This window comes from Pelodiscus sinensis, chromosome 21 (assembly GCF_052426305.1).
Source record: "Pelodiscus sinensis isolate ZL-2025 chromosome 21, ASM5242630v1, whole genome shotgun sequence".
NCBI classification, from domain to species: Eukaryota; Metazoa; Chordata; order Testudines; family Trionychidae; genus Pelodiscus; species Pelodiscus sinensis.
In genome coordinates, this window is record NC_143072.1 from 23,908,191 (window position 1) to 23,934,631 (window position 26,441).

General features: G+C 46.5%; 1 protein-coding gene across 2 annotated transcripts in view; it reads right to left on the reverse strand.

The window, feature by feature from the left end:
• Window positions 1-26,441, reverse strand: part of VPS53 (VPS53 subunit of GARP complex) — a 114,038-nt gene that overhangs the window by 48,629 nt on the left and 38,968 nt on the right. For both annotated transcript variants that reach the window (XM_075904662.2, XM_089772148.1), the window contains exons 5-12: window positions 19,404-19,490; window positions 18,996-19,111; window positions 17,703-17,822; window positions 11,116-11,194; window positions 6,245-6,388; window positions 5,448-5,590; window positions 4,579-4,720; window positions 1,409-1,510 (exon numbers count right to left, since the gene is read on the reverse strand). In XM_075904662.2, coding sequence (XP_075760777.2) covers window positions 1,409-1,510; window positions 4,579-4,720; window positions 5,448-5,590; window positions 6,245-6,388; window positions 11,116-11,194; window positions 17,703-17,822; window positions 18,996-19,111; window positions 19,404-19,490 — 933 coding nt within the window. The remainder of the gene's footprint in view (window positions 1-1,408; window positions 1,511-4,578; window positions 4,721-5,447; window positions 5,591-6,244; window positions 6,389-11,115; window positions 11,195-17,702; window positions 17,823-18,995; window positions 19,112-19,403; window positions 19,491-26,441) is intronic.

Consider the following 26,441-nt stretch of genomic DNA (forward strand, 5'->3'; position numbering starts at 1 on the left):
TCATTTAGTTCCTCGCCTGCCTTCTGGCGCCCCTGAGAATCCCCTCTGTTTTTCCTTCACTTTGCTCCTCCCGGACACCTTTCCTCATGGCTGGCTCTCTCCTAGCCAGCACAGGGTAGAAAGGAACAAGCCAATGCCCACACCTCCCACTGGTAGACCATTCTCAAAGGACACTTCCCTTGGCCCTCAACATCTTGCCTCCACAGGATTTCCTGCTCCTACAAGCTCAGGAGAAGTGGGGCTCAAACCCAGGTTCCCAGTCGCTCAGGCCATCCAGGTAATACCCCACTTCATGGAGTTAATTTTGAATGGGAGGAACGAAGCCTTCTGTTCAAGAAGTATTTACTTCAGGAGTTTTATCCTAATGATTATTAAATTATTTGCATTTCAGCAGCACCTAAGGAGCCCCAGGACGTAAACAAGCACAGAACAAAAAGATGGTCTGTGCCCCAAACAGCTTACAATTAACCCTGCAATCGTCAACTGCACGAAGCCAAATAAAGCAACTTGTGGGCTTTGAAATCTGGGCCCATTAAAAACAAACAATACCACACCCAGCGCCTTCATTTAACGTGTGTACTGTGCGCGGAAGGGGAAAGTGTTACATAAGTGCTTCACGTTCCCATTCCGGCAGAGGGAAACCAAACAAGATATAAAACTCCCATATTTATTCTCTGTCACTGACTGTCGATTTAATTTGCTCAGCTGACAAAGCAAAATACGAGTTTTTCAAATGGCCAGCAGAGCAAGTGTCCTCTGGGATCCAAAAACCCAACCATATTCTGGTGTCTTTCATCAGTAAAGGTTCCACAGTTACATTTCAGCTGCTGACCTAGTTGCTGGTGTGTGAAGTAGACTAGAGGTTGGACCTCCCTGGCCTGGGACCCTCGAGACCAGAGAGTTTGCATGACCATAGGAGGTCAACGCAAGTCCCTCCATCCTGGCCCCCAGGCTGCTGAGGTTCTGGGCCACCAGCTGTCAGGCTCTAGCTGCTGGTCTGGCTCTCTGGTGCAGCAACATCCATGGGCCTGCTGTGCCAGTTTTTCCCCTTGTGTGTTCCAATCCCTGAGCAGCCATAGGGTTCCTGACGATGCCGGACCATGGATGTTGCCGGACCAGAGAATCCCAGACTAGAGAGTTTCAACTGTAGAACCCAGCTCATTCTCCCTGTGTTGGAGGAGAATTAAGTGAGCACCTGTGACCTGAAGTCACATGGGGAGAAGTGTCAAGTGAGGGATGATTGTTACGAAATATGTGTTGGACCAAGGTCATGCTAAGCATGTGGCACCGACAAAGAACTTCTCAAATGGACTGGGGGGAGGGGGGCGGGGGTGAGCACAGGGACCTCCTGTGTGTCTCAGAACCTGGGAACTCCCTTGTTTGCAGACAAGGAACTTTGCAAACTTACTCTGTCTGGATCGCCTCTCTCAATCACAGTTTCGTCTGCCTCTGTCCCAGTTTCGTCTTCCAGAAATGGGTTGGTCGAGGGAGGTGGCAAGTCGGCCTTTTTCTGTTAAAAAAAAGAAAGTTAGGAAAGGGAGAGGAAGTTTCTGAGACCTCAAACAAGCGGCTGCAATCTCGCTTTGCTTTCTTAAGCCCTGTCTGCATTGCCCTCGCTGCCAGACTGCCCTGGGGGACATACACCAACAGATCACAGAGTACCCAGAGCAGCGAAGGCAAATATCATCCCCAGGTCTGCTTCCTAAACACGCAGAGATGAATTCAAGGCTCAGTATAGTGAAAGACTGACTGTGGTAAGCACGGCCAAGTGGCAATGCACCTCTAGCCTGCCCTCCTGCTATGCTACTACAATCTCCCTAATCCCAAGGCAGCGCGTGCCCGACATGTGCAACACCCTCCTGTTCTGCTTGCAACAGCTATACCGATGCAACTCAGGAAGGGAAACGCTGGCCAACAACACCAACAGCCTTGTTCTGCCCAAATCAGCCCTGGAATCTTTAACAGCCAGCAAACTGGGTGGTCCATGGGTCGCGGTTCAGGGTTCCAAGCTCTGCTCTCTGCTCTATCAAGCACTAGAAGCACAGCCTGGAACTGATGCAAAACGTGCACGAGGGAAGCAGCAGCGTCTGAGCTAGTGCCAGCTCCAGTCCTTGCTGATGGAGGAGCGAATGGCACTGCAGAGGCACTGAGAGAAGATGAAGAGGCTGCTAGAGGAAAGGGCTCTAGTTGGAGGGCTGGTGTTGCATCCTGCCCTGTAATAGCCCTTCTTGGTGAGGGGTAGGTGGAAATTCAAAGAGGGCTGGGAATCATCCCCCCACGAGACTCCAGATCGCATGGACTCCACACTGGCTTAGCCAGCCAGGACAGGCTGTGCCGAGAGTCAAATCCCAGGCAGTCCGTGTGCGAGATCAGGTAGCAAACCCCAGCACCTGAGGGGTTAACCCAGAGATCTGCCTGTCGCATAAGCAATAGGTGCGGCACTAGCTCCACTGCAGCAGGCGAACAAGCCGGAACGGTCTCCAGCAATTGGGATGCGCGGTTCCGTTTCGCTTGGCTCGATTTATGAATCGGTGCCCAAAGCAGCACAGAAAAGGGCTGGACTCTGCTGCTAGTGGCAGCGTCGCTTCTGGCTCCCAGCTGAGGGCTCTGCCTCCCAGCTGAGGGCTCTGCCTGCTTGTTTTCCAGCAGGCTTGGGAGAACATGGGGTGACGCCTCACATCTGTGCACCTCCCCCCCCCACACATATACCCGTATAATGGCACGCTTTGTTTTGTGTTTAAAAAGAGTTCAGACGACAGCGATCCAGGGCTTCATGGTTCCTAAATGGAATCAGAAGTGGGGAAAAGGCTGCCAGGAAAAGAAATTAATTTTCCTTATTTCAAACCCTCTTCTCTGCTCTTTTGTTGTTCTTCAATTATAATCGCTTCCGTGCATCCCATTTCTGAAGGGATAATGAGAACAACCCACCAAAGTCAGTTAATTAACAGCACATTTGATAATAAATATTCTGGAAAAAGGAAAATCTGACCATTAAGAACGCTCCACTCAATCAATTCAAGGAAGTACTAAAGGCCTCCCCCTTTAACTGGCACCATCTACTGCATTACCCCAAACAGCAATGGTTCAATCCATCATAGCGACTCTTGCTCCAAGCTAGTACACCTACACAGCTCCCTTAATGACAAGAGTCCAAAGAGGCCTCTGCAGATCAACAATGCAAAGCCGCAATTCTCAGCCCTGCAGCCTTTGGGCCACATGTGGACTTTGGGTGCAGTCTTGGCAGCATCTGAGTAACACTCCACTTTCTCAGCTAAGATTCCAGGCAGAAAAAGCAAAGTGACCATCAGAAGCACATGCTCTAGGCTACTGGACATAGAATCATAGAACACTAGAACAGGAAGGGCCCTCGAGAGGTCATCGAGTCCAGTCCCCTGCCCTCACGGCAGGACCAAGCACATCTAGATCATCCCTGATAGATGTCTATCTAACCTGCTCTTAAATATCTCCAGAGATGGAGATTCCACAACCTCCCTAGGCAACTTATTCCAGTGTTTAACCACCCTGATAGTTAGGAAGTTTTTCTTGATGTCCCACCTAAACCTCCCTTGCTACAATCTGTTACACATCAGTAACAGACAGAACTGGGAACGCTGAAAATGAGAGCAGACAGCATGCAAGCTCCTAGGGCCCTTTCCCCATGTACACAGAAGTAAACCCCCAGGATACGGCAGGATAGGAGAATAGACTTTCCTGTGCAGGAACTGAAAAGGGGCTCTGAGAAGACAGTGATATGTTTAGTTATGATGCTGTATCAGTGTGCAAGAAAGGTGTGGTGTGATGCATACACTGTAACATAATTATGTTGTGGCTCTTCATAACAAAGGGGCTTTGGCAGTAGTTTAATTCAAGAGGCACAGGACAGTTGAGGTAGCATAATGAGATCTTCTGTGCCGCAGGCTAGGATCCCCCCAAACAAACTGTATGCTCTGCAATCCAGGCTACCATCTTTTGGGCAGAGAAGGGCTTCCAAAAAGACAGCCGTTATAGCTCCTCACTGCGCCAGTTAGAGTGGAGGATGGGAGTTTCCTCTCTAACAGCTGATGCGGTGGGGCTGTTCTTTAGACGTTTCCTTATCAGGACTGAATTACCCAATAGGCAGACTAAGCACATGCTTAGGGCACCAGCAAAGCAGGGGCACCCAAAAAAATGAGTTTTTTTTAATTAATATTTGATATTTCAAAAAAAGCACTGAAGTTGTCATCATGGGAAAAATCAGAACGCTGCAGAACGCTCTTTTTCTCAGCTGAAAAGAATAAAAATCCCTCAAGGAACAACAATGCGTCAGGACAGACTTGGTTCACTTTCCCTATTGTGTCTGGAAGCGGACGTGCTTCATCGTGTCAGCTTCGATGAACTTATCCAGAATTTTGCAATCAGAAAATCTAGAAAGAAGCTATTTTAATTTCAGCAGACATGTCAGTTTTGTGTCATTTCGAAAAATAAAATGTTATTTTACGGCATAGTATTGTTTTATTTTGAATTACGTGGGGGGGAGGGGAACCATAATCTTTTCAGTGCTTAGGGCCTCTACAGGTCTTAATCCGGCCCTGTCCTTACCGCTGTCCCATCAGCCAGCGTGGCCCCGGAGAAGCGTTTAGCCAGCAGCCCTTCGAAGCTGGTCGTTCTCTGAATGGCAAACAGAAGCAACTTCACCTCAATCTCTTTAGCTCTTGTGCGCATGATCTTAGCAAGCTCTGTCCTACAAGGGGAGGGAGGAGGAGTAAAGGATGTGATTTTCCGCTTGAAGAGAACTAGCAATTACTTCTGCTCATAGTAGGAAAAAAGATTTGACGCTTACTGTTGTAGCTCAGCCCAGTTCCTACAGAGCACCAGCTCTCACCGCTACATTCGAGCAAATTCTAAGCCACTCTCATTTAACTACTAAACTCCCATACAGATTAGGTTTCAGAATCCATACCCACAGTTGTTGTGAGGTTTGTGCGTAACAGGACACCGACAGACTGTTCTTAGCCAGAAAATCCCACAGTAACAAAGCTTTAGCAAGAGCAGCGCTTATAATTGGGGTCAGAGAACAGCAGCGGGGACAAACACTTTGGGGACTTTGGCTGGCACATACTTTTGGGTCCCCTGGGGCTTGGCTTTCAAGGAGCTATGTGAGATGGCAGTCCCAGGCTTCTCAGTCATGTTACTTATCTACTGCTCTGCCACCGGGGGGGAGGGGGGGGTAGCTTTTCCTTTTACATCAATATCTGTGTATTAAAAGCACTTCCATGACTTTTCCAGGATTATCACCCAAACAGCGTTTTAGCCCCTACATCACAGGCAGTAAAGTGAGCAGCAGCACTTTAAAATCTTTCAGATTCCCCCTCAACTCAGCGAAAGATGTGGCTTGCTATGGTATGTCCCCTTTGCACAATTCTCCAAGCTGGGAAGCAGGGATCACCGCGAGCTGTGTTTGTGCTCACCTCGTGACATGGCAGAACTCGACGGCGATACGCTCCGTCATGCACCACTCCTGAGGAAACATGCGCCCGTACTTTTCCTCGTAGTCCATCAGCTGACGTTTAATCCAAGCATAGCGCCTGTCAATTTTATCTAGCCAGGCCACCTGAAGGAGATGGAGAACAATGTCCCTCCTGCAGTAGCTAATGTTTAAACATGCACCTAAGTATACTCAGGTGGCTTTAGAAAAGAAGCAGGGCTAAGAATCTGGAAGTCATATGGAACTGACCCACAAAACCAGTACTCAGCGCATCCTCAGACTGTTTAATTAAATGGGGATTTGCAGAGGTGCGGAAAGAGACTTAACAGCGCAAGTCTTATTGAATGTAAACGGGAGTTGTGCTCTTAAATCAGACGGGTACTCATGTACTCCCAGCGACTCGATGCAAGGTATTCCCCTTTTAGAGATGAGGAATTTGAAGCCCCAGAGGGAGGAAATCAGTGGGATTAAAGCTCAGGAATTCATGGATTCCCATTTTCAGCTGGCTTTCAAACTCTGGCATTTGGGTCACCAACTGCCTGCAGAATCTCTGGTAGTGGTGCAGAGAATGAGAAAGAGTACAGCGCAAGCCCACTTCTAAATCATCCTCTTTTCAGTTGCACTTGATCAAGTCTTTACTCCTCTCTGACAGTTAGCTCAGCAATGAAATATCACATCACCAACCTGGGTAAGTATGGAATTAGTAGATGCCAACCAAGCAAAACTCCATTTCTTTTGCAAAACCTAAAATCCAGCCTTGGCATGCCACACTCTACTTACGTCTTGGTTTTCCTGGAAAAGGACCAGGTATTCGGAGAGGTGTTGTTTAATAAATTTCTTGATGATTTCCTGTTTGATTCTGGGATCCAAGACGGTAGCGACTAGACACGCATCCCGGAGGACGTTGCTGGGACCACCAGGCCTCTGTCAAAATGAAGGAGAGCAAAAGAATGAACAGCTAAAAAGCCTAAAGGAGAGACTGTAAAATCTCCTGGCTTTTGTAGCTTCATCTTGGGTTTTCCCCACCACTGCTGCTGCTACGCCTTATTGACACTCAGGTATCTGGCTTCTGGTGGATAAAGCAGCATCTTTCAGCAACTTGCAACAAAGCTGTCCTGTGGCTTGACGAGAAGGCTACTTGCTGGAAAAGCCCAGCCCCCTCAGCATGTCACTTTGCTAAACCCTGCACTATGCACGGAATAATTCTCTTAAGAACGAGGACTAGCTAAGTAATCCTGAGACAGGAGAAGGTGTTTGCACCCGCACAGGGGGACAAAATATAAAATAAAAATGGAAGTTAAAAAAAAAAAGATATAAAGCAGACAGGAGCGGGTCAAAGCGGCAACATTAAGACCCTGGAAAGGAATTTTTAAATTAAAACCAGGAGCTCTTTAAAGCTAGAGCCACAGCAACTGTCAGAAGCCAGAGACCATGGGGCTGCCATGGTGCAAGCTTCCTTTCCCACCAGCACAGTGTCAATCATACCTAATGGGTGGAGCCAGGAGGGCCCCACCCTGCCTGCAGGAAGCAGAAGGGTGGAACCGGAAGAAGCATAGAAGGCTGGCTTGCGGGGGGGAGAGGGGCCTAAAGCGAGCACCAGGGAGAGCCACTGATACCCCAGGGATCAACCCGAACCTCTGGAGAGCGCCAGCGCTGCAGGGCTGCTGCTGATGCCCATGGCAGTGTACTCGGAGGAGCCGGAAGAATACCCGGGGGTCCAGGTATGCCGGAGGGGGAGTGGAGGAAGTGACCCAGGGGAACCAGGTGGTGATCTGGTAGCCGGTATGCCTGAGTCTGGGTCAGTGGCTTGCAGGTGGATTCTCACTGACCCAGTGGCAGACAGCACTACCACTGATAGGGCCCTGGATTGGGATGTGGTGGAGTTGGGCAGGCCTGAGTCCCCCCTCCCCCTCAACACTGGGGTAGCAGTACCCCCCTCTCCCGGAGAGGAGGCAGCCTGTGCTACGCCACACGACCCCTCACCTGAGCCAGTGGACTGGGGTGTATTCAGCCCTGTCCTGCTGGAGGCCAGGCACCCAAAGTGCTACTGACCTGGCTCTGTCAGAGCAGAACCTCTGATTGCTAATTACCCTGCCCTGCTTAGGGGCCAGGGATCCCCAATTGCTACTACACTGGTGGTCTGTTGGTGAGGCCAGAGCCTCTGATCGCTAGCTACCCCACCCTGCTTGAAGGCTTGGGAATCTTACTATTCAACTCCGACCCCGGGACAGACCATTAATTCCCCTTTGCAGGCCAGATCCCGGAAGCCTGCGGTGAGGCGACGTGGCCCCGCTCAGCCCTGGATGCCACGGGGAGGCCATTGGTGCTATGCTGATAAATAAGCCAGATTTGAGCCAGGCCTCCAGAGAAGGAAAAAAAACCTAGTACATGAGCTGCACCTTCAGGTGCCCATTTTAGAATTAAAGCAGGAGACGAATGGGACTCTGCTGTATTCACGGGTCACATCCCCGGGCCAGGCAACTGCAACCCAGCTTCCCCCACCTCGTCTCCTTGTCTGTGGGTCCCTCAAAGAGGCAAGGCAAATGATTTATTGTCAGGAGACAGTGGTGGTACTTCAGAAGACTCAGTTAGCTCCTCCCATGCAAGGGATCCAAATTCTACACTGAGCAAGCTGTAATTCAGAATTATTGCTGGACGTCTGCTTCTTAGAATGTACAAAAATACTGGCTCATGGCAGCTTAGTGAGCTGTGAATGTTTATGCTGCCCCAGGGGCCGGCAAAGGTGCAGAGAGGCCTCGATGCCTCGGCTAGCTTTTGCTGTCCAGACACACACACACTTACAGTGGCAGGTAAAGCATGCGGCAGATTGCTGAATTAGGGAAAAATGTCCCCTGCAGCCTTACAAGACCCCAGAATGCTGTTTGGGGTTGGGTGGGTTTTCTTCTGCAACAGCATTACTCTGTCAACTTATATTTAGTTTGTGATCCACTGTAATTAATGGTCTAGGAAGAGAAGTATCAGACCCCCCACAGCCCTTCCCCCGCCCTTGGGACTAACTTCTTGGCAGTCCAGTCTTTTGTGAACAAGATTTTTGGTGCTGCGGGGTAAGCTCAGTAGAGCGTATGGTGGGAGAGCCAGGCACAGCCAGCCACCAGGGTGTCCTCCAGAATTATTAGAAGCTGGGCCCAAGCCCAAGGACTGGTGCGCTATAAATACATCAGCTATTTGAACTACAGGCCAATGTCAGAACAAGAAGAAAGGGGTGTAAACTGGTCACGAATAAGGTTAGTCTGGAAATTAGAAGATGGTTTCTCAGCATGAAGAGGGTGTTGCAGCAGGACACCATCCAGATGAAGCATCTCCAAATGATTAAGGACGACAAATCGCACGAATAGTGAACGAACAGAACCATTTTCTAACAGAACAGGTCCCACATTGTCACGTGGCCAGCCACTGGTCTCTGAAGCAGCAGGCGGGAGCCAGTGCGCGTGGGGAGCGGACTCTACCATAGGCTTATATCCCTGCTCATTACAATGTGCTTCTGATTCATCCCGGCACACTTTAGATTTACTCTGCAACAAGGACCCTGCAGAGGCCAGATTAGATTGATGGCAATCTCACAGCTATCTAGTCTGCCTGCAAAATACGGAGAGAGCAGCTGGGCACCTCTCTCTCATCTAGAGCCCTAGGACTGAAAGGGACACATGCCAAAAGTGAGCAGACAGGATAAAGAGTGAACGGTAAGGGCCAGCTCCTGCAATCCCGAGGCAGGACTATTCTAGGATTTGGTAAGGGCTCACGGGCTGCACTTTTCTATGGAGGGGGCATGGGTACAGAAGGGAGCTCAGGGTGGGGGATTCGAGTGCAGGAGGGGATGTGGGGTCTGAGGGGGGCTGTGACCTGGGGCAGAGGACCGGGGTGCATGATCCAACAGGGGGTACGGGTGCAGGAGATGATTCTGGGGGAGGGTGTAGAAGAGGTGCAGTGCCTGAGGGAGTGGTGACTTGGGGAGGGAGGGTGAAGAGGGCTGGTGACTTGGGGTGTAAGGTGCCAGATGCAGGCTCTTGCCAGGAGGCACGCACTTAGGTGGCTCCCAGCTGGCAGCCCAGCAGGATTCGCAGGCAGGCTCCCTAGTTCGTGAAATGAGGAGTAACGGTAGTTCGTGCCCCGTGTAGCCGCGCTGCATGGGGTTCAAACCAGCGGGGTTTTAAAAATGGCGGCTCCCCGCTTATGCAAATGAAGCCCGGGAAATTCAAATCCCGGGCTTCATTTGCAAGTGCGGTATGCCTACATTACCCTCCTAGTTCGAACTAGCGGGGTAGTGTAGACATACCCTTAGACATCTCTTCTCCAAACTAAACAAACCCAGTTCTCTCAATCTTCTCTAGATCATGTTTTCTAGGCCGTTAATCATTTTTGTTGCTCTTCTCTGGACATTCTCCAATTTCTCCACATCTTTCCTGAAATGTGGCAGCCAGACTGGACACAGTACTCCAACTGAGGCCTAATCAGTGCAGAGTAGAGTGGAAGAATGACTTGAGTCTTATTTATAACACTCCTCCTTACAAGACCCCAGAATGCTGTTTGGGGTTGGGTGGGTTTTCTTCTGCAACAGCGTTACTCTGTCAACTTATATTTAGTTTGTGATCCACTGTAATTAACCAGATCTTTTTCCGCAGTACTCCTTCCTAGACAGTCATTTCCCATTTTGTGTGCATGCAACTGATTGGTCCTTCCTAAGTGAAGTACTGTGCATTTGTCATTACTGAGTGTTGTTCTATTTACACACACATGATGGAGCAGAGTAAGAAACATTACACACCTCCCACCACCACTCAGGAGACGGGGTTTCTTTCTAAAATCTCTCTCAAACAAAAATGAGGAGTCCTATGGCACCTTGAAGACTAACAGATCTATCTGGGCATAGGCTTTCGAGGGCGATCAGACAGAGTGGGTCTTTGCCCTTGAAAAGCTTATGCCCAAATAAAACACTTAGTTTCTAAGGTGCCCCAGGACTCCTCGCTGTTTTTGCAGATACAGACTACCACAGCCATTCTCTGACAGGACCATTCGTAAGATTTTTGGTGCCCTACACAGCCCGAGCACCTGTACACGCCATTCGGGGGGGGGGGGGGCATTCCATGAGGCAGGGCTGTGCTTGGTGCTGGGGGGGGGGCGGGGGCAGGGAGGCTGCTGGGGGAGCAGGCAGACTGAGTGGTACAGCCACTGCAGACCAGGAAGCAGAGAGGGGAGGAGGTGGAGGATTGGGGAGGGGAGACCAGAGGACTGGGTCAAATGGGGCTGGGAGGCAGAAAAGGGGGTCAGGGCCTGGGGAATTGGGACCGACGGGGCTGGGAAGTGGAGCAGGGGAATTGGGTCCAACGGGGCTGGGAGGCAGAGCGGGGGTTGGGGGACTGGGGCTGCGGGAGCCAGTGCTGCCTGCAGGCAGTAGTGGCCCTAAGCATACGCAGCATAGGACACTACTACATTTGGAGCAGCACAGATGCCCCAAATTTAGTGGTGTCCTACACAGCTACATAAGCCTAAGGACAGCCCTGCCTTGTGATACTAGTCTTAAAACAAAAGAAGCCACACACAAATCATGCAGTAAATAAAAGCCCAGGATGATTATATCTGACATTCCATTTATCAACAGACTGTTCATTAGAGGGAGAAAAAAGCCACCGTACCTTTGTGCCCTGAGAAGGAAACGCTTCTTCAAAATCTGCCAGGATTTGTTGCCCTAACTCATTTTGGGCAGCCTTTACCCTGCCAGAGAAAAAGAAAGAGAAAGCAATTACTTTGTTCCTGGAATTCAAGCTGGTTTTGTGTTTGAAATCTACAAATGTTGCTAAAACTCAACACAAGTAGCCAGACGAAAATACATAAAACCGTAGCACAGATTAAAACTATCACAGTATGGAGGCTATTTCATCAAAACTAGACCAGATGGGGGGGTTTTTAGCTAAGAAGAGCTGGCTAACAAGTGAGTGTTGTGACAATGTTCATTAAGTTCTAATGGAAGAAATGCTTGATTTTAATCTCCCCCCTACTCCATATAAATTAGTGCCATTGTACTGGCTCAGCTTCTCAGCCAGCACAAATCAGAGCTGTTCTTTTAACTCCAGTGGAGCTGCACCTATTTACAACTAATTGCAGGTTTCTATCTTCATGCACATGCTCGATAATTCATTAAAATTATATTTTTAATGTGTGAAAGGCATCACAAAACCTGTTTCCAGAGTGGAATTATTCACAGCTCCCAGGTGGACCAACCTATTGTTAAATCCCTACTTTTGAGTATTGTTTGGCTACACATACTCAGTCCTTTATTTCTTTGGGCGAACCCAAGAGCTAGGACTTGAAAAGGGTGGAAAAGTTTAAACAACTCAACCTTTTGTTTCCTTTAAAGAGCCATCTACAAGATCCATCTTTTGTTTGACTTAGCTGAGAGAACAAAGCTTCTAACTTCCAGAAATAAAAAGTTGACAGGGCTTAATTGATTCTGCTGGAGAAATGGAAATGCCTACAAATTCTGGAACTTGCCAAAGTAAACACTTAAGCACTTAAGTCCCTTTGCAACCCTTCCATCACTTTTTACTGTATTGCAACTGCTTCAAGGACTAAAACTGATTACACAAAACAGTGGATTTTTCCACAGAGAGAGGGACAGACATGTTAGCAAGCATGGTTGGGAATTTTAAAAAATGTTCATGCAGGGTGGATTTCGATTGTTTAAAAACACCCTCCAGCCATACCCTCAGAAGGATTTGCTTCTTTAATTTTCCCAGTTCAGCTCCAGCAATAGCAGAAATGCTACAAGAAGTAACAATAACCAACTGGGATTCTTAAATTGTCATCTTCCCTTAAGTGCTGTAATGAAGAAATCACCACATCAGTAAAAAATGATTTTCTATTTTATATATAGTTAGGTATTGCTCTTTCTATGTGATCTGTTTTTCCTTGATTTATCTACATGGATCTTCCTTCAAAAAGCTTTCCACCTGCAACATTGAATGCAATTCTCCTGTAAGGTCTTTGCTTTCCAGTACAATCTGGAAGCTTCTTAAACAACATCCCAGATTCAGGTTTACATTCATAATTCTATTTTGTAGTCAAGCTCAGAGCAGGCTGAAATTTGAGATTTCTGCATTGCATCGAATTCTGAAATTTCCCGAGAACTGGAAAAGTTGAAAAAACAAACATCCTTTTGGAAACACCAATACAAAGTGTTTCAGAAACAAAACGTGTTCTCCCAGAATCCCAATGCAGCTGAGAGATTTCACATCGAGATCAGTCAGCTGTTTCCCAAACTGCGGAGATCTAGGGCTCAATTTCCACATGTACTGTCTTGTGACTGGGGACCTCAGGGCTTTCAGATGCATAACCCAGCTGTTCCCCAGGACTACCTGACTCTGGCCAGGTCTATGCTGGCATCTTTTTACAGACCAACGAACAAAAGCTTTTGGACTCAAAACATGTCTGGAGCTATGTGAATAAAAAAAACTGCATATGAACACATGGCCCTGTTTGCTAAATCTGACAGGATAGAGCGCTATCAGCATGTGACTCCAGCTGCAATATGAAGTACAAAGGAAGTGCAGAATAGGAGAAAGGCTGGCTTCTAAAAAGCTGAATGAATTAAAGAGGCCCTGCCAAGTCGTTATAGACCCACTTTGGGATTTGTTGTTTTAGGCACTAATTCAGAAAAGTACTTCGGGATATGCGTAACTTTAAGCCTGTGAGTAGTCCGAAGGACTGCAAGGAGAGGACTGGCATGCTAAAAGTCATGCCCAGGCCTTGCAGAATCAAAGCTTTAAAAGAGGTTTAACAAAATCTGACACAAACAGAAATACCTTCTTTTTAAAGAGGTCAAGGATGGCAGGTCTGATTTTGTTAGACTTTATTTAAACATTCCCCTCATTGTGACCGACTCAGGGAAATAGGGAAGTGTAGTGCCTCAGGTCTCAGTCCTGCTACACTTACACACGAGTGACTTCACTATGTAAGCAGACCCAGGCCACCTAGCACATGTAAAACAGAGCACATTTCAGTGCTTGCAAAACTAAGGCTTTGCCTAATTTCAGGGCCCAAACTCAAATGCAAAGACAAAACCAATAGCATCAATGCTGGAATAAAAGCTAGACATTTCAGCAGTTTTAGCCATTCCAGATGTTGCTAGTTTAATTCAGTTTGGACTTTTATTAATGATCATTTTATGCTGACAACATCCCTTTACCTGATTCCCAGCAAGTGCTGGGATGGCCACAGAGCAGCTATCTTGAACCTAAAGAGCACAGACTGGACATTTCCCTATGGCTACTGACACATGGCTTCAACCTTTGGCTACATGTGTATCAGCAAAGGCTTCGTTTCTCTCCTATTCCTCTACTTTTAATAACTTTAATAAGTTTCAAATAACAGTAAATTACTAAAAACCACAATTCCTTTTGCCAAAGCTACCAGAAATATTTGACTGCGCCTGGCAGCCTGCTGAGATAAAAAGAGGCTGAACTAGCCTGTTTTTCTGTGGTAGACTTATAATTACGTCTCTTCTAAATATTTTCCAGGCTTTTTTCCCCCCACTCTCTGCAAATCTTTTTAAGCCATTTTCATGGGTGGGTTTCTCACCACTAATTATATCGTCCCTCCGCAGACAGAAAACAGAGCAGAAATGAGAGATAACAGTATCTCTATTTACTGTAATCAGCACCCTTTAATACACCATATTGGTGGTAGTTTTAAGAAGCACAGCTGGGAAAAATATCGGCTGAATTTGAACCGCAAAATCTGATGCTTGATAGATCTGTACAAGAACCTGAACAGAAGAGGATCCAGTCAAATATCCTACAAGCACTTGATGAGTAACTTATAAAAGACTATAGAAATACAATGGTTAAATGACATACAATTACGTTTGGCAGCATCAAGCACCAAGAACCTAAATTAAAACCATATTACTTGCTAAAATTCACCCTGTATTGTTCAGCTGTCCCTTTTCTTTCCCAAGTTTTCACACTTGGCTTCATCTCATTCACTCTGAACAAGAGAGCTAGTCAAACAGTCATGTAGCAATTGAACAAATAAAATATTCATATTATTATTGTAGTTCTCCACCCACCTCTCTATTTTTAAGAAGCGTGGCTTGATTTCATAAACATCCAAGACCTCTCAACCCACTTTGGTTTGTGTTAATTGTTAATCCAAAGAACAAATGAATGGGTACACCAAAAACAATAACTTGAAAGGATGAAAGCATTGTTAAAGCTAAGCAAATCTGCTTCAGTGTTACATTACTCATTAAAACCCTGCCAAGACAGAGAAAAAAATGCAAAATCCAAATCACACTGGGATAGGCACATGTGTAATCAAACTCAGTCAGATACTACAGAACAATAAATCATTTTATAGTAATTTTCTGCCTGTCAAAGTACTAACAAGATCCTAGCAACGTGTTGGGTGTAGCTCTTCTTTCACCCCACTTCTATCATTACCAGATGGCGTGTCTACAACAGTCTAAACAGAGAAAGGAAAATCCCACAAAGTGGATCTTAAAAATAGTAAGTACAGACTTTCCCGAAGCTTTTCATAGCCTTATCTTAGACAAGCAGTAAAACAGAAAAAGATTTTCTTCCTGGCCCCCACCAGATTTTGTGGTGGGACTTGATACCACTGCTTCTTTTACCAGCATTACAAAAAAGCTTTTTTTCCCAGTCCAAGCCACTAGAAAATAAAGGGCTGCACACATTAGAAAAGGAGCCATGGGCCGCATTCTGGACTGCTGCATAAGCAGTTACATATATAAGATGCAAAAGCAGCATTAATGTATGCCTGTGTAATGTCCACCAATAGGCTCCTCCACCGCGCCCCACTCACAATGGATTGGTATGGTGCAGAGCAGGAGAAATCTGGCAGAAAAAGGGTGTGCTTCCTATTTCCAGGGTAGAGCACGGCACATACATGGACCGGTGCCTCAACTCAGTAAAGCAGTTAAGAATCTCCTTAAAACTCACTGATTACAATGAAACTTAAACCAGTGCTTGAAGTTAAGCCATGTGTAAGAACTTTGACAAACCAGGGCACAAGCCTACTATCCCCACACCTCTCTGTAGGCTTTGAAGAGACCAATACTGCGGTAGAACACATGCTTCCCCACTGGGTTTTCTGGGAGAAGGGTTGGTGCAATTCAAAGGAACTTCCAGATTCTGCCTGTATGCTGTGAGCATTTAGACCCATATTGCCTGCAATTCTATAGTGCCTTGGACTGCTAGTTGCTTTCTCTAGGAAGGACGCCACTGAAAGCCATTCTGTGTCTGCAGAGCCCCGCCAAGCCCCTCTCACAGAGCAAGCCCCCTCTTAGATATCTGAGAATAGCAGTCCCATGGCTTCAAAAAGCAAACATTGGGCTGGAGTAAAGACTAAGTTCACATTACTATGAAAACACTGTCAGCCCATCCCCTGCATGAATGCTAGTAGCACATTTTTAATTTAATTCTTTGGCTCTGTTGTTAGCACCATCTCAGGCAGTTTTGTACACAGTTTTGTTCATTTTAATCACGAAACAGTGAGAGGACAGTAAAACACACTAGCTGTCTGCTAGACATTTTCTTAGTCCCATCCTCAAATTCCCAACTGAAGCCATCCCACCCCAAGACGATTTGGGTGGGTCATTCAATCCTGATCCTTAATCAGCTAGAAAGGAGTGTTACTGGGTGACACTTAATTCAAACAGCAAGAGGCCAGAATCAGAGATCAAGAAAGAGTATCCCATGCCGTAGTGTAGAGAAAGATGACAAGTTCAGTTCACTAGTTTGGATTTCATTGTTAAATCTATTCCAGAAAAAGAGCATCCCCACCAAGCTAGGTGAAAACGTTTCATAGCCGAATCAGTCATGTTTTGCCTAATTTATTTCTCCCCTTGGTGAGGGGGTTGCCGCAAGCCTCAGTTGCACTAGTATTACTGAGCTAAGAGCCAAGTGGGTCCAATTTCAGGTGGAAATCAGATACAACTCAGCAGATTCAGAATAGCCTTGTTTGGTTATTTGGGGGAAATAAGGTGACGGCTCCACCTACATGAACCAATGGAAACTGGACACACATGAAGCTCTAGACTCAACACCATGGGGAAAAATTCGGCTCTGACTCAAACTCTGTGCAATACCAAGTCAGGGCAGAAAGTGGCTCCAAACATTTTTTGGTTTTGCTTTAAATGTACATTTTTACTGTGTGTTATGCTTCTGGGCTAAAGTGAGGTGATCGAAAATATCAGCTCTGAGTTTATTACAAATACCGATTCATACAAGGCCACAGAACACAATGGTCACTGTTAGTAAATTAACTACTGTGCGACTAACTATAGTGGACCACAAGCTGAATATGAGTCAGCAGTGTGATGCTGTTGCAAAAAAGCAAACATGATTCTGGGATTCATTAAGAGGTGTGCTGTGAGCAAGTTACGAGAAGTCATTCTTCCGCTCTACTCTGCGCTAGTTAGGCCTCAGTTGGAGTATTGTGTCCAGTTCTGGTTACCGCATTTCAAGAAGGATGTGGAGAAATTGGAGAGGATCCAGAGAAGAGCAACAAGAATGATTAAAGGTCTAGAGAACATGACCTATGAAGGAAGGCTGAAAGAATTGGGTTTGTTTAGTTTAGAAAAGAGAAGATTGAGGGGGGACATAATAGCAGTTTTCAGGTATCTAAAATGGTGTCATAAGGAGGAGGGAGAAAACTTGTTCATCTTGGACTCTGAGGATAGACCAAGCAGCAATGGGCTTAAACTGTAACAAGGGAGGTTTAGGTTGGACATTAGGAAAAAGTTCCTAATTGTCAGGGTAGTCAAGCACTGGAATAAATTGCCCAGGAAGGTTGTGGAATCTCCATCTCCGGAGATATTTAAGAGTAGTTCAGATAAATGGCTAACAGGGATGGTCTAGACAGTACTCGGTCCTGCCATGAGGGCAGGGGACTGGACTCGATGACCTCTCGAGGTCCCTTCCAGTCCTAGTGTTCTATGACTCTATGATTAAAAGCCAGGCAATGGGAAGCCCAGGCCATTTGTGAATTGTATACATATTCATCACTGTTATGAATAAAATGGACTGTGAAAGAGATGAGCCCATTGCATTCAATTTAAACAAAACACCTATTTATTTACGCTGGATATAAACTTAAGCTTTGTATCCAGCCTTTAAATTCTCAGAAAAGTTACCCTGTGCAATGCATTTTCTAGCTCCTTTCCTCACAGGCATGCAAAGTGCAAAAGAACGGATGGTTTTACCTTTCAGAAAGCTGTCGTATCTGGGGAATCCCCATATATTTGTTGAAGTGCTCTAACACATTCACGACACCTTGTAGGAGATTGGCAACTTCTCCATATTGCCTCCTCCTGGTCATAGCCCTGTAGAAGAAATCAGGCTCAATGTAAAGGGCAGATTTTGGGTGGCAATTCCATAAATTACTTCATCCTGCTCACTGCAAGCCATACTGAAATTTATTTTTCTAAAAACATACAAATGTTCATTAACATTCCACTGCAGCATTAGAATTTGTTTTAACTGATGCTAAAATAAACAGAAACAGCATACATCTAATAATGCTTCAAAAACATAGACGACAAAAGTAACTCTTGGCAAAGAACATGTAAACTATTGAATGCATCAACTTCACCAGTATAGGTTTGAAAGCAGTAAATGTTATTTTGCCATACTGACCCAAATCAAGCTTTTTCACTTCCCAGAAGTATGAATTAAAGCCTCACAGAGAAGAGAATTATTATAATGAAAAGCTGTTGGCCTTGACGTTATTTATTTCTGTTTCCTCAGCCTCCAGGCTCTGTACAGCTGGGAAGGCTTGGATTTAAAATGTAAGTGCCTAGAAACACAAGGTTCTCTGAAGCAGGCTCTCAGTTGGGTAATTCACTACTATGTAAACCAGGCCTAGCCCTCCATCTTGCAGCTTTCCAGTTGCTTGCAAAGTCATCTCAACAAGTAAAATCTATGGACTGCCCCCTGCAGCGTGTTCCTCATGTAAACCAACCAGAGACTACTATTGCTAAAGTGTAGTTTCAGAATGCAGGCGGATGAGAAAAAGCGGGTTCTCTTCTCTTGACAGACCATTAAACATACTTTATAATCTATTTAACAGCACTTGCATGCAGCTAGTGGGCACCTTAGAAATGCAAACAATTAAATACATTTTAGTACATGTGCTGCCAAAGCAAGCATAGATACATTTCATTAATCTCAAATACCACTTGAAGGATGCTCTAATTTGTAATAACCACTCTCAGAATTAATATCATATATCAACACACCAAAGATGCTGATAATCAGTGACAACTTGAGTCCAACATTGCAACAATAGTTCCTAAGTCACAGGGACAAGGATTGCAGGGCCTACTGGGTATGTTCAAAAAAGACCTGCCAACAGGATTTATAATAGCCGCTAACTTTATGAGCATACTTCCCTGGAGCAAGAAAAATCGGCTATTCAGAATGTCACCCAGTACTCCAGAATACTGCTATAGGGCTCCCTAACAATAAAAGCATCAGTGAAAATTCCTGTGTCTTACTCAAGCGAATCCACACCACCTGCCAGCATGTGCAGGTGATTGAGAGTAGTGATGGAGGTGGTCAGATGACGCTTAGCATGATCTAGTTGCTTGATATCGCGTGTGATTTCTTTAACCTAAGGATTAAAAACAAAAGACTGATTAAACATCAAAGCCGCTGCAGCAAATTGCAAGGAGAGAGTGTGAAGGGCCTCTTTACCCTGGGATGGGAACCCTACCAGCTTCTACAGCTACATTAACATAGGAACAAGGGTGCAGTGCCTACATACGAACAATGTATGGAATTGAGAGTTCATTCTGGCTCTAGTTCTGCATGCTGTGTGTGACTTTTAGGGTGGATAAACAACAAACCATGGAAACAGAAGACCTCCCACGCCCTTTAAAGGCCAGGAAGAAAGTGCCACTCACCATTTGCTCTGATTTTTCAGCCTTGTCTTTGATATCCTTAATCTTACCAAAGAGCTGCTGAATGGCTTTTTGGGCCTCCTCAAGAGCCTGAAAGAGAAGGAAAAGCTTTGTGCTCGGTTTCCACCTTCAAAGGACTTACCCAGCTGCTCGCTCACTAGAGCAAATTTTGTAGCTTTTTTATTATGCATAAAATTCAAGTAGCGTATCAGAGGCCAATATACAATTGTAACATTGAATAGAAAGACCCGAGGCAAGGAATCTTTCCTAAGATTTTTTTTTTTAAATGAACCAGATGATTTTATTTTTTATGATCCAATGACTCCACGTGAATGTATAATGGCTCTCAAGTGCCCAAGTCAAGAGCGTCTCTCTACACTACAGGTTACAAAGTGGAAGATCACTGTGCTTAAGACGACCAGAATGTTTTCCTCCCATTTAGTGACACTGGAGAGACGCTTAAAACTTCCACTGGATCAACATCTTTACAGTGGATCAGAAGAAATATCAACTCGACAAAAAATAAAAGTGATACAGGCAGTCCCCGACTTACGCGGATCCGACTTATGTCGGATCCGCACTTACGAACGGGGCTTTCTCGCCCCGGAGGTCGAGGTAGCGGATTGCTACCTGCGAGCTCCGGGGCGAGAAAGCCCCATTCGTAAGCTGCTCCGGTGCCCCTAGTCTGCTGGAGACCGTCTTCAGCAGACCAGGGGCACCGGGCGGGTTCCTGCGCTTCTGAGGCTTTGCCAGAGCAAAGCCTCAGAAGCGCGGGATCTGCCGCTGCTGCCGCTTGAGACCGGGTGCCTGTGGTCTGCTGGGGACCATCCCCAGCAGACCACAGGCACCGGGTCTCAAGCGGCAGCAGCGGCGGATCCCACGCTTCTGAGGCTTTGCTCTGGCAAAGCCTCAGAAGCGCCGGAACCCGCCCGCTGCTGCCGCTTGAGTCCGGGTGCCTGTGGTCTGCTGGGGACGGTCCCCAGCAGACCACAGGCACCGGGACTGAAGCCGCAGCCGCGGGGGGGGGGGGGGGGTCCCGCGCCTCTGAGACTTTGCCAGAGCAAAGCCTCAGAGGCGCGGCACCCCGCTGCCGCTGCTGCTCCCCGTGTCCCTGTTCTGCTGGGGGGGGGCGCGGATAGTGTGCCCCCCCCCCCAGCAGACCAGGCTTTTGTTTTGGACCCTGGAGCACAGCAGCTGGGGCGCTGCGGATTGGTCCTGCAGCACCCGCTCTGGGCACTACTGGACCAACCCTGCAGCACCCCAGCTGCTCTGCCCCAGGAACTGATTCAGCCGCTGCTGGTCAGTTTCAGCAGTGGCTGAATCAGGACGCCTGGGGCAGAGCAGCTTGGGTGCTGCTGGGTTGGTCCAGTAGCGCCGAGGAGCGGTGCTACTGGAGCAACCCAGCAGCACCCCAGCTGCTCTGCCCCAGGCGTCCCCAAGTCAGCCACTGCTGAAACTGACCAGCGCTGACTACAGGAAGCCCGAGGCAGAGTTGCTCTGCCCCAGGCTTCCTGGAATCAGCGCTGATCAGTTTCAGCAGCAGCTGACTTGGGGAAGCTTGGGGTTCTTAAGTTGAATCTGTATGTAAGTCAGAACTGGCGGTCAGTTTCAGCAGCGGCTGAATCTGGACGCCAGTTCCGACTTACATACAGATTCAACTTAAGAACAAACCTACAATCCCTATCTTGTACGTAACCCGGGGACTGCCTGTAATTAAAGGGGTGTCGTCAATGGAAAAAGAACTGAGTAAGTGACCTGCAAGACAGAGGAGCTGAACTTGCCTTGCTGGCTAAATGAAGAACCCTCCTACATGAAGGGGGAGGTGACTCTGTGGTTAAAGCACTAGCCTAGGCCTCAGGAAATCTTGGCTTTGCCACAGACTTCCCCTTCAGTGTCTCTGTGGCCTAGTTCCCCACCTGTAAACGGGGATAATGTTTAAATTGAAATTTCTTCCATTCCTCATAAATCTTGTTTAATTAGAATGTTAGCTCTTGGGGAGCTACTCTGTCTCTTCCTAGGTGTCTACAGCACCTGGCATAATGGGGAATCTTGGTTCTGGGCGCAAGCTAATACTGTCATACAAGAAATCCCCCAACACACCCAAATCATGCCACAGGGTGCTATACCAGAGAAACAGCAAAAGGAGTACAGCCCTCATGGGGCATGAGATATGCACAGCCTGGAGCAAGACATACAGTAACACAGGGAAACTTAAGAACATTTCAAGCACATAGAGGCTCTCTCATTTCCAGGTTCCTATTTGGGTTTTGTACACAACACAGTACAGTATCGACAGACACAAGGCTGCATGGCAACCAGCAGAGTGGTCTCTGTTTTCTTAAAAACAGCAAAGCGTGAACTCTGACAGCCGCAGAAAGAAGCAGCCAGCATCAAAACCCAGAGTGCCCATACGCTTTACATTTAAAAAAAAATAGCAACAGACCATGTTTCATTTTTACAAAGCCGCTTAGATGCTGATCCAGGGTTACAACTACCTCCTAATCTAAACCCACATGGTGCCTAGTGCCTCAGAAAACTTTACCAGGATCTGCATTGTCATATTCATAGGGAAAGTCATCTGACTTTGTCCATTGTTTCAAGGAAAAAAATATTGCTGAACTATTTTAACATGTTGCAAATATTTATAGCAAAAGGCAAGAAACGTGTCCTTTCCTTCCTTCCTGCCTTCTTTCTCTGAGATTTCCACAGCAGGAAGCATGAGCGGAGCTAGAAAGAGCAACAGCTTCTTTGCAGGGTAAGAATAAAGAGCCGCAGTCAAGCCCATACACTAGCTCCTCTCTTGACGAGAAGGGTGACAGCATCCTAGTCTGTTTCACTGCTAGGGTGCAACAGTACTTCCTCTACAAACCTCTGTTTGCAGAAGTTTACAAATCAGCTGTAAACATTCACTTCCAGCCATATTAGGATTTAATCATATTGGGGAATCTGACTAGATAAATGTAATCCACCGTGGGAGTGTAAGTTTGTAAAGCCATTACTGCAGATACGGAGTAAGGGTCCAATCCGTACACCACAGAAACCAACAGAAAGATTCCATTTGACTTCACCAGAGCAGAATCAGGCCCCACTGAGCTCTTTAAGACCTTTTAGTGAATGTGTTAAACACTTTTGTACATAAGCTTCAGGGGGTAGCTGAGTTAGTCTGTACAGGATAAACTTAAAAAACCAACAAATAGTCTGGTAGCACTTTAAGGACTAATAAAACATGTAGATGGGATCATGAGTTTTCGTGGGCACAGCCCACTTCTTCAGATGACCAGAGTGTTGGATGTCTGGAACCAAAATAAATAGGAGAGAAGGAAGGGGGGTGGAAGAAGGAAAAAATGGGAAGGGGGGGCAAGAAGAGGCAGTGGGGTAAAAAAATATAAGGGGAAAGTCGAGCAGGAATGTAATAGGAAAAACAAATAGTTTCTAAGTACCTAAAGACTGGAAAGTCAAAAAAGAGGCAGAAAAGAACCATTAATTAGCAAACAACAAATGGTCAGGTAGCACTTAAAGACTGCCAAAACATGTAGATGGTATCATGAGATGCTACATAGACAAAGAACCATTGTTGCCTTCATTATTTGGTAGGTTGATAATGACCCAGCCATCCAGTATCTTTAGTCAGCCCATGGGTGTGAGAACAGAACTTATGAATGAGTTGTAGTTCCAGCCCTTCCCTGTGTATTTGGCTTGTGGAATTGGTTTGTAACAAAACAGCTACTTGAAGATCTGTTAATGTATGGCCAGGGAGATTAAAGTGTTCTCCAGCAGGTTTTTGTATGTTCCCTTTGCGGATGTCTGATTTGTGTCCATTAATTCTTTCCCATGGGGACTGTCCAGTTTGTCCAATAGATATCGCAGTGGGGCACTGCTGGCACTTGATGGCATAGACTGTACATGTGCCTTATGCAGAACAAGTCACCTGAGGACAAAATCCCTAAGCCAGCCTTTACTCTGATTCACACCAGCGAGGAAACTTGCCCCAGGTTTCTTGGCTGCTACTATACACTGAGCAGCTGCTTTCAATGGCATCTCTCCCAAATCTTCTCCTTGATCACTCTGCTGAACGACCAAGTCTTCGCTCTCCACACATTGTGCGGTGCTCTAGAATGAATTGCATCCACCCTTTGCATCTGACAAAGTGGATCTTTGCCCACGAAAGCTTATGTGCCAATAAATCTGTTAGTCTATAAGGTGCCACAGGACTCCTCGTTATTTATGCAGATTCGGACTAACAGGGCTACCCCTCCGATACTTATCTACAGGGCTCGACAATTAGTATAATCTACTCGCCCGTGGCGAGTAGATTACAAGCTGGCACAGCTGCGCAGCGCGGTCTGCGCATGTGCAGGATGCCGAACCACGCAGCTGGCCAGCCCTGCTTATCTACATACTTATCTATAAAAGTGCTGAGCCCCTCTGCTGCTCTATCACAGGGTAATGCCATGGTGTAGGCCAGGGGTGGTGAACCTAAGGCCCGGGGCCAGATGTGGTTCCCAACTCACATGGATCCAGCCCCAATGGCTCAGAGCTCTCCCCCAGAACTGTTGCTTCAAGCCCCCCTGATGCCCTCCCGCGGGGCTGGGGCACACAAATTCTACTAGCCTAGGCCCTGGTGTGTGAAGGGAATGTGGGAACTGTCTTTCTCCTTTTCAATTGGGGGCCATGTCAGCAAGGATCTTTTTTTGGGGGGGAGGGGAGGGACTTCTCACTTGTGTACGGCCTCTGACTGATTTTTCTATAGGTCAGCAGCCTCTAATCCAGAAAACGTTCCCCACCCCTGGCTTAGGACACTGGCACTTTGCAGTACTGTAGTCTGGCTCAAGAGTGTAAAAACACACGCACACCCCTAACCTAGTACATTTACAGCACTGTGAAGCGCCCGTGTGAACCAAGCTATAGTACTGGTAGCCACACTCCCAGCGTTGTTAGCTACACTTCTCCCAGAGTGGCGTATGTAGGGCCTTGGGAGAATTCTCTCCTGCTGTGGCCATATTTTCAATCTAAAGCACTGCCACAGCTGGGCTTTAAACTGTTACATGTAGACAAAGCTTTAGGCTGTGCTGAGATCTGTATTCTAAGCTAGGGCTGCAAGCGACTAGCTGACTACCCTAAAACACAGGCTTATCAGGTAGTCGAGTCGCTGCTCGACTAGTCACCCCCCCCCCCTTGCTGCCTCTGTATCAGCCTCTGCCTTTTAAATGTAGAAAGAGCCATTCCACACACAGCCGGAATAGCGAGCTTCCCACCCCACCCCACCCCTTACTAATCCAGTAGTCGATGGAAATTCAATTAGCTGCTTAATTGAAATTTAACATCCCTACTCTAAGCACAACTCACATTTTTCTGTTTCACATTTTAAGAGCTGAATTTGGCACAATCACTCTTCTGCAGACAAGTGCATTCTCTCCGCCCTGGGCACTCGCACTTTGATAGTAATTTTTGTGTTCAAGTTACAGAACTGAAATCTGCATATGGGCCTGCTGTTGAATTGTGTTTGTGGCTCGAGTTTCAGCCAAATATCAGGGTGGTGGGCGGTGGAGAAGAGGCAGCTGAGGCTGAGAAGGAGCACAAAAATGCCTGTACTTGGAGTGTTGAATCTGCTTCTTTTCCTTGATTTTGATATCTTGCACCAACGAGATATGCAAGCGAGCAACCTCTGTTCAAAGAGAATTTGTCTTGTGTGTGGCTGATATCACATGATGCACAGAGGTGGAAGTGTTTGGTTGAAAATCTCCTTGCATTAGCAGGCTATGATCAAGCCGAAAACATTAAGTAACTTTTGTAGATTCAGTGTTGCAGGCAGTTCAGTATCGGACCATAGGGAAAGGAGGAGCGACTCTGTAGACAGAAGGGTGGATTGCATGTGGTATTTGGAGTTCATTATGGCTATGTCTAGACTGCAAGTCTCTTTCGAAAGAGCCTCTTTCGAAAGAGAGCGTCTAGACTGCACGTTGAACTTTCGAAAAAGCGGCTTGCTTTTTCGAAAGAAAGCATCCAGTGAGTCTGGATGCTCTCTTTCGAAGAAGCCCTATTTACATTGAAGAACACCTTCTTTCGAAAGAGGAACTTTCGAAAGAAGGCGTTCTTCCTCGTGAAATGAGGTTTACCGCCATCGAAAGAAAAGCCGCGTTCTTTCGATTTAATTTCGAAAGAACGCGGCTTGAGTCTGGACGCAGGGGAAGTTTTTTCGGAAAAAGGCTACTTTTCCCGAAAAACCCCCTGAGTCTGGACTCAGCCTATGTGAAGCAGACCAAACCCCACAGAGAAAGTAAATTTAGACCCCAACACAGCTGGTGTGGACTGTGTATGGGCTGTATTGGGGGAAGGGGAGCCACCTGACTGCATGTCCTAAACCAGCCTATGTAGTAAAACAACACATAAGCCCTTTCCATGTTGATAACATTTCCATCCCCGGCTCCCTTTGTCTCATGCTCTTAAGTAAGGTTCTATTTACCCCCTCCTCCCACATTCTTCTTTATACAGAATCCCATGAGCAAGGATATTATTGTGGCTCCGTAGTCCTTGAAAAAACAAATTTATCCCAATCTTGTGTTTCCAAAATCAAAAGGAAGATCAACTTAGCAAACCGGGTTGTTGGTTTTTTGTCCCCCTGCTAGACTGGTCTTTTACTTCTTATAAAAAATGACTATAGAGCATTTAATTGTTCATTTTCCAGAGGAAAAAAGGTCCCATTGGAAGTATCAGAATCACATGAACATTAACTTTTATCTATTTACCGTCCCTTAGCCAAGCATCCAACACATTCAGTAAGTGAAGTGAATGTACATCCTTCTTACGTTGTTCATCTGCAAATGACATTTTTGTAACTGTTCACGAGAGCAACAGAGAGAGAAGCTAGCTCTTAGACCTAGTTTCTTTTTAGAATAATATCTTGCCTTTTATTTCTCTACCCATTCCAAGACATGTGGGTTAAAAACCAAACTAAATTAACAAAGAATTCTCTCTCCAGTTTATTGAACTCATAATTTTCGCATAGGTACCAGACTAAGGATTCAGGCAGTTACCAAAGAA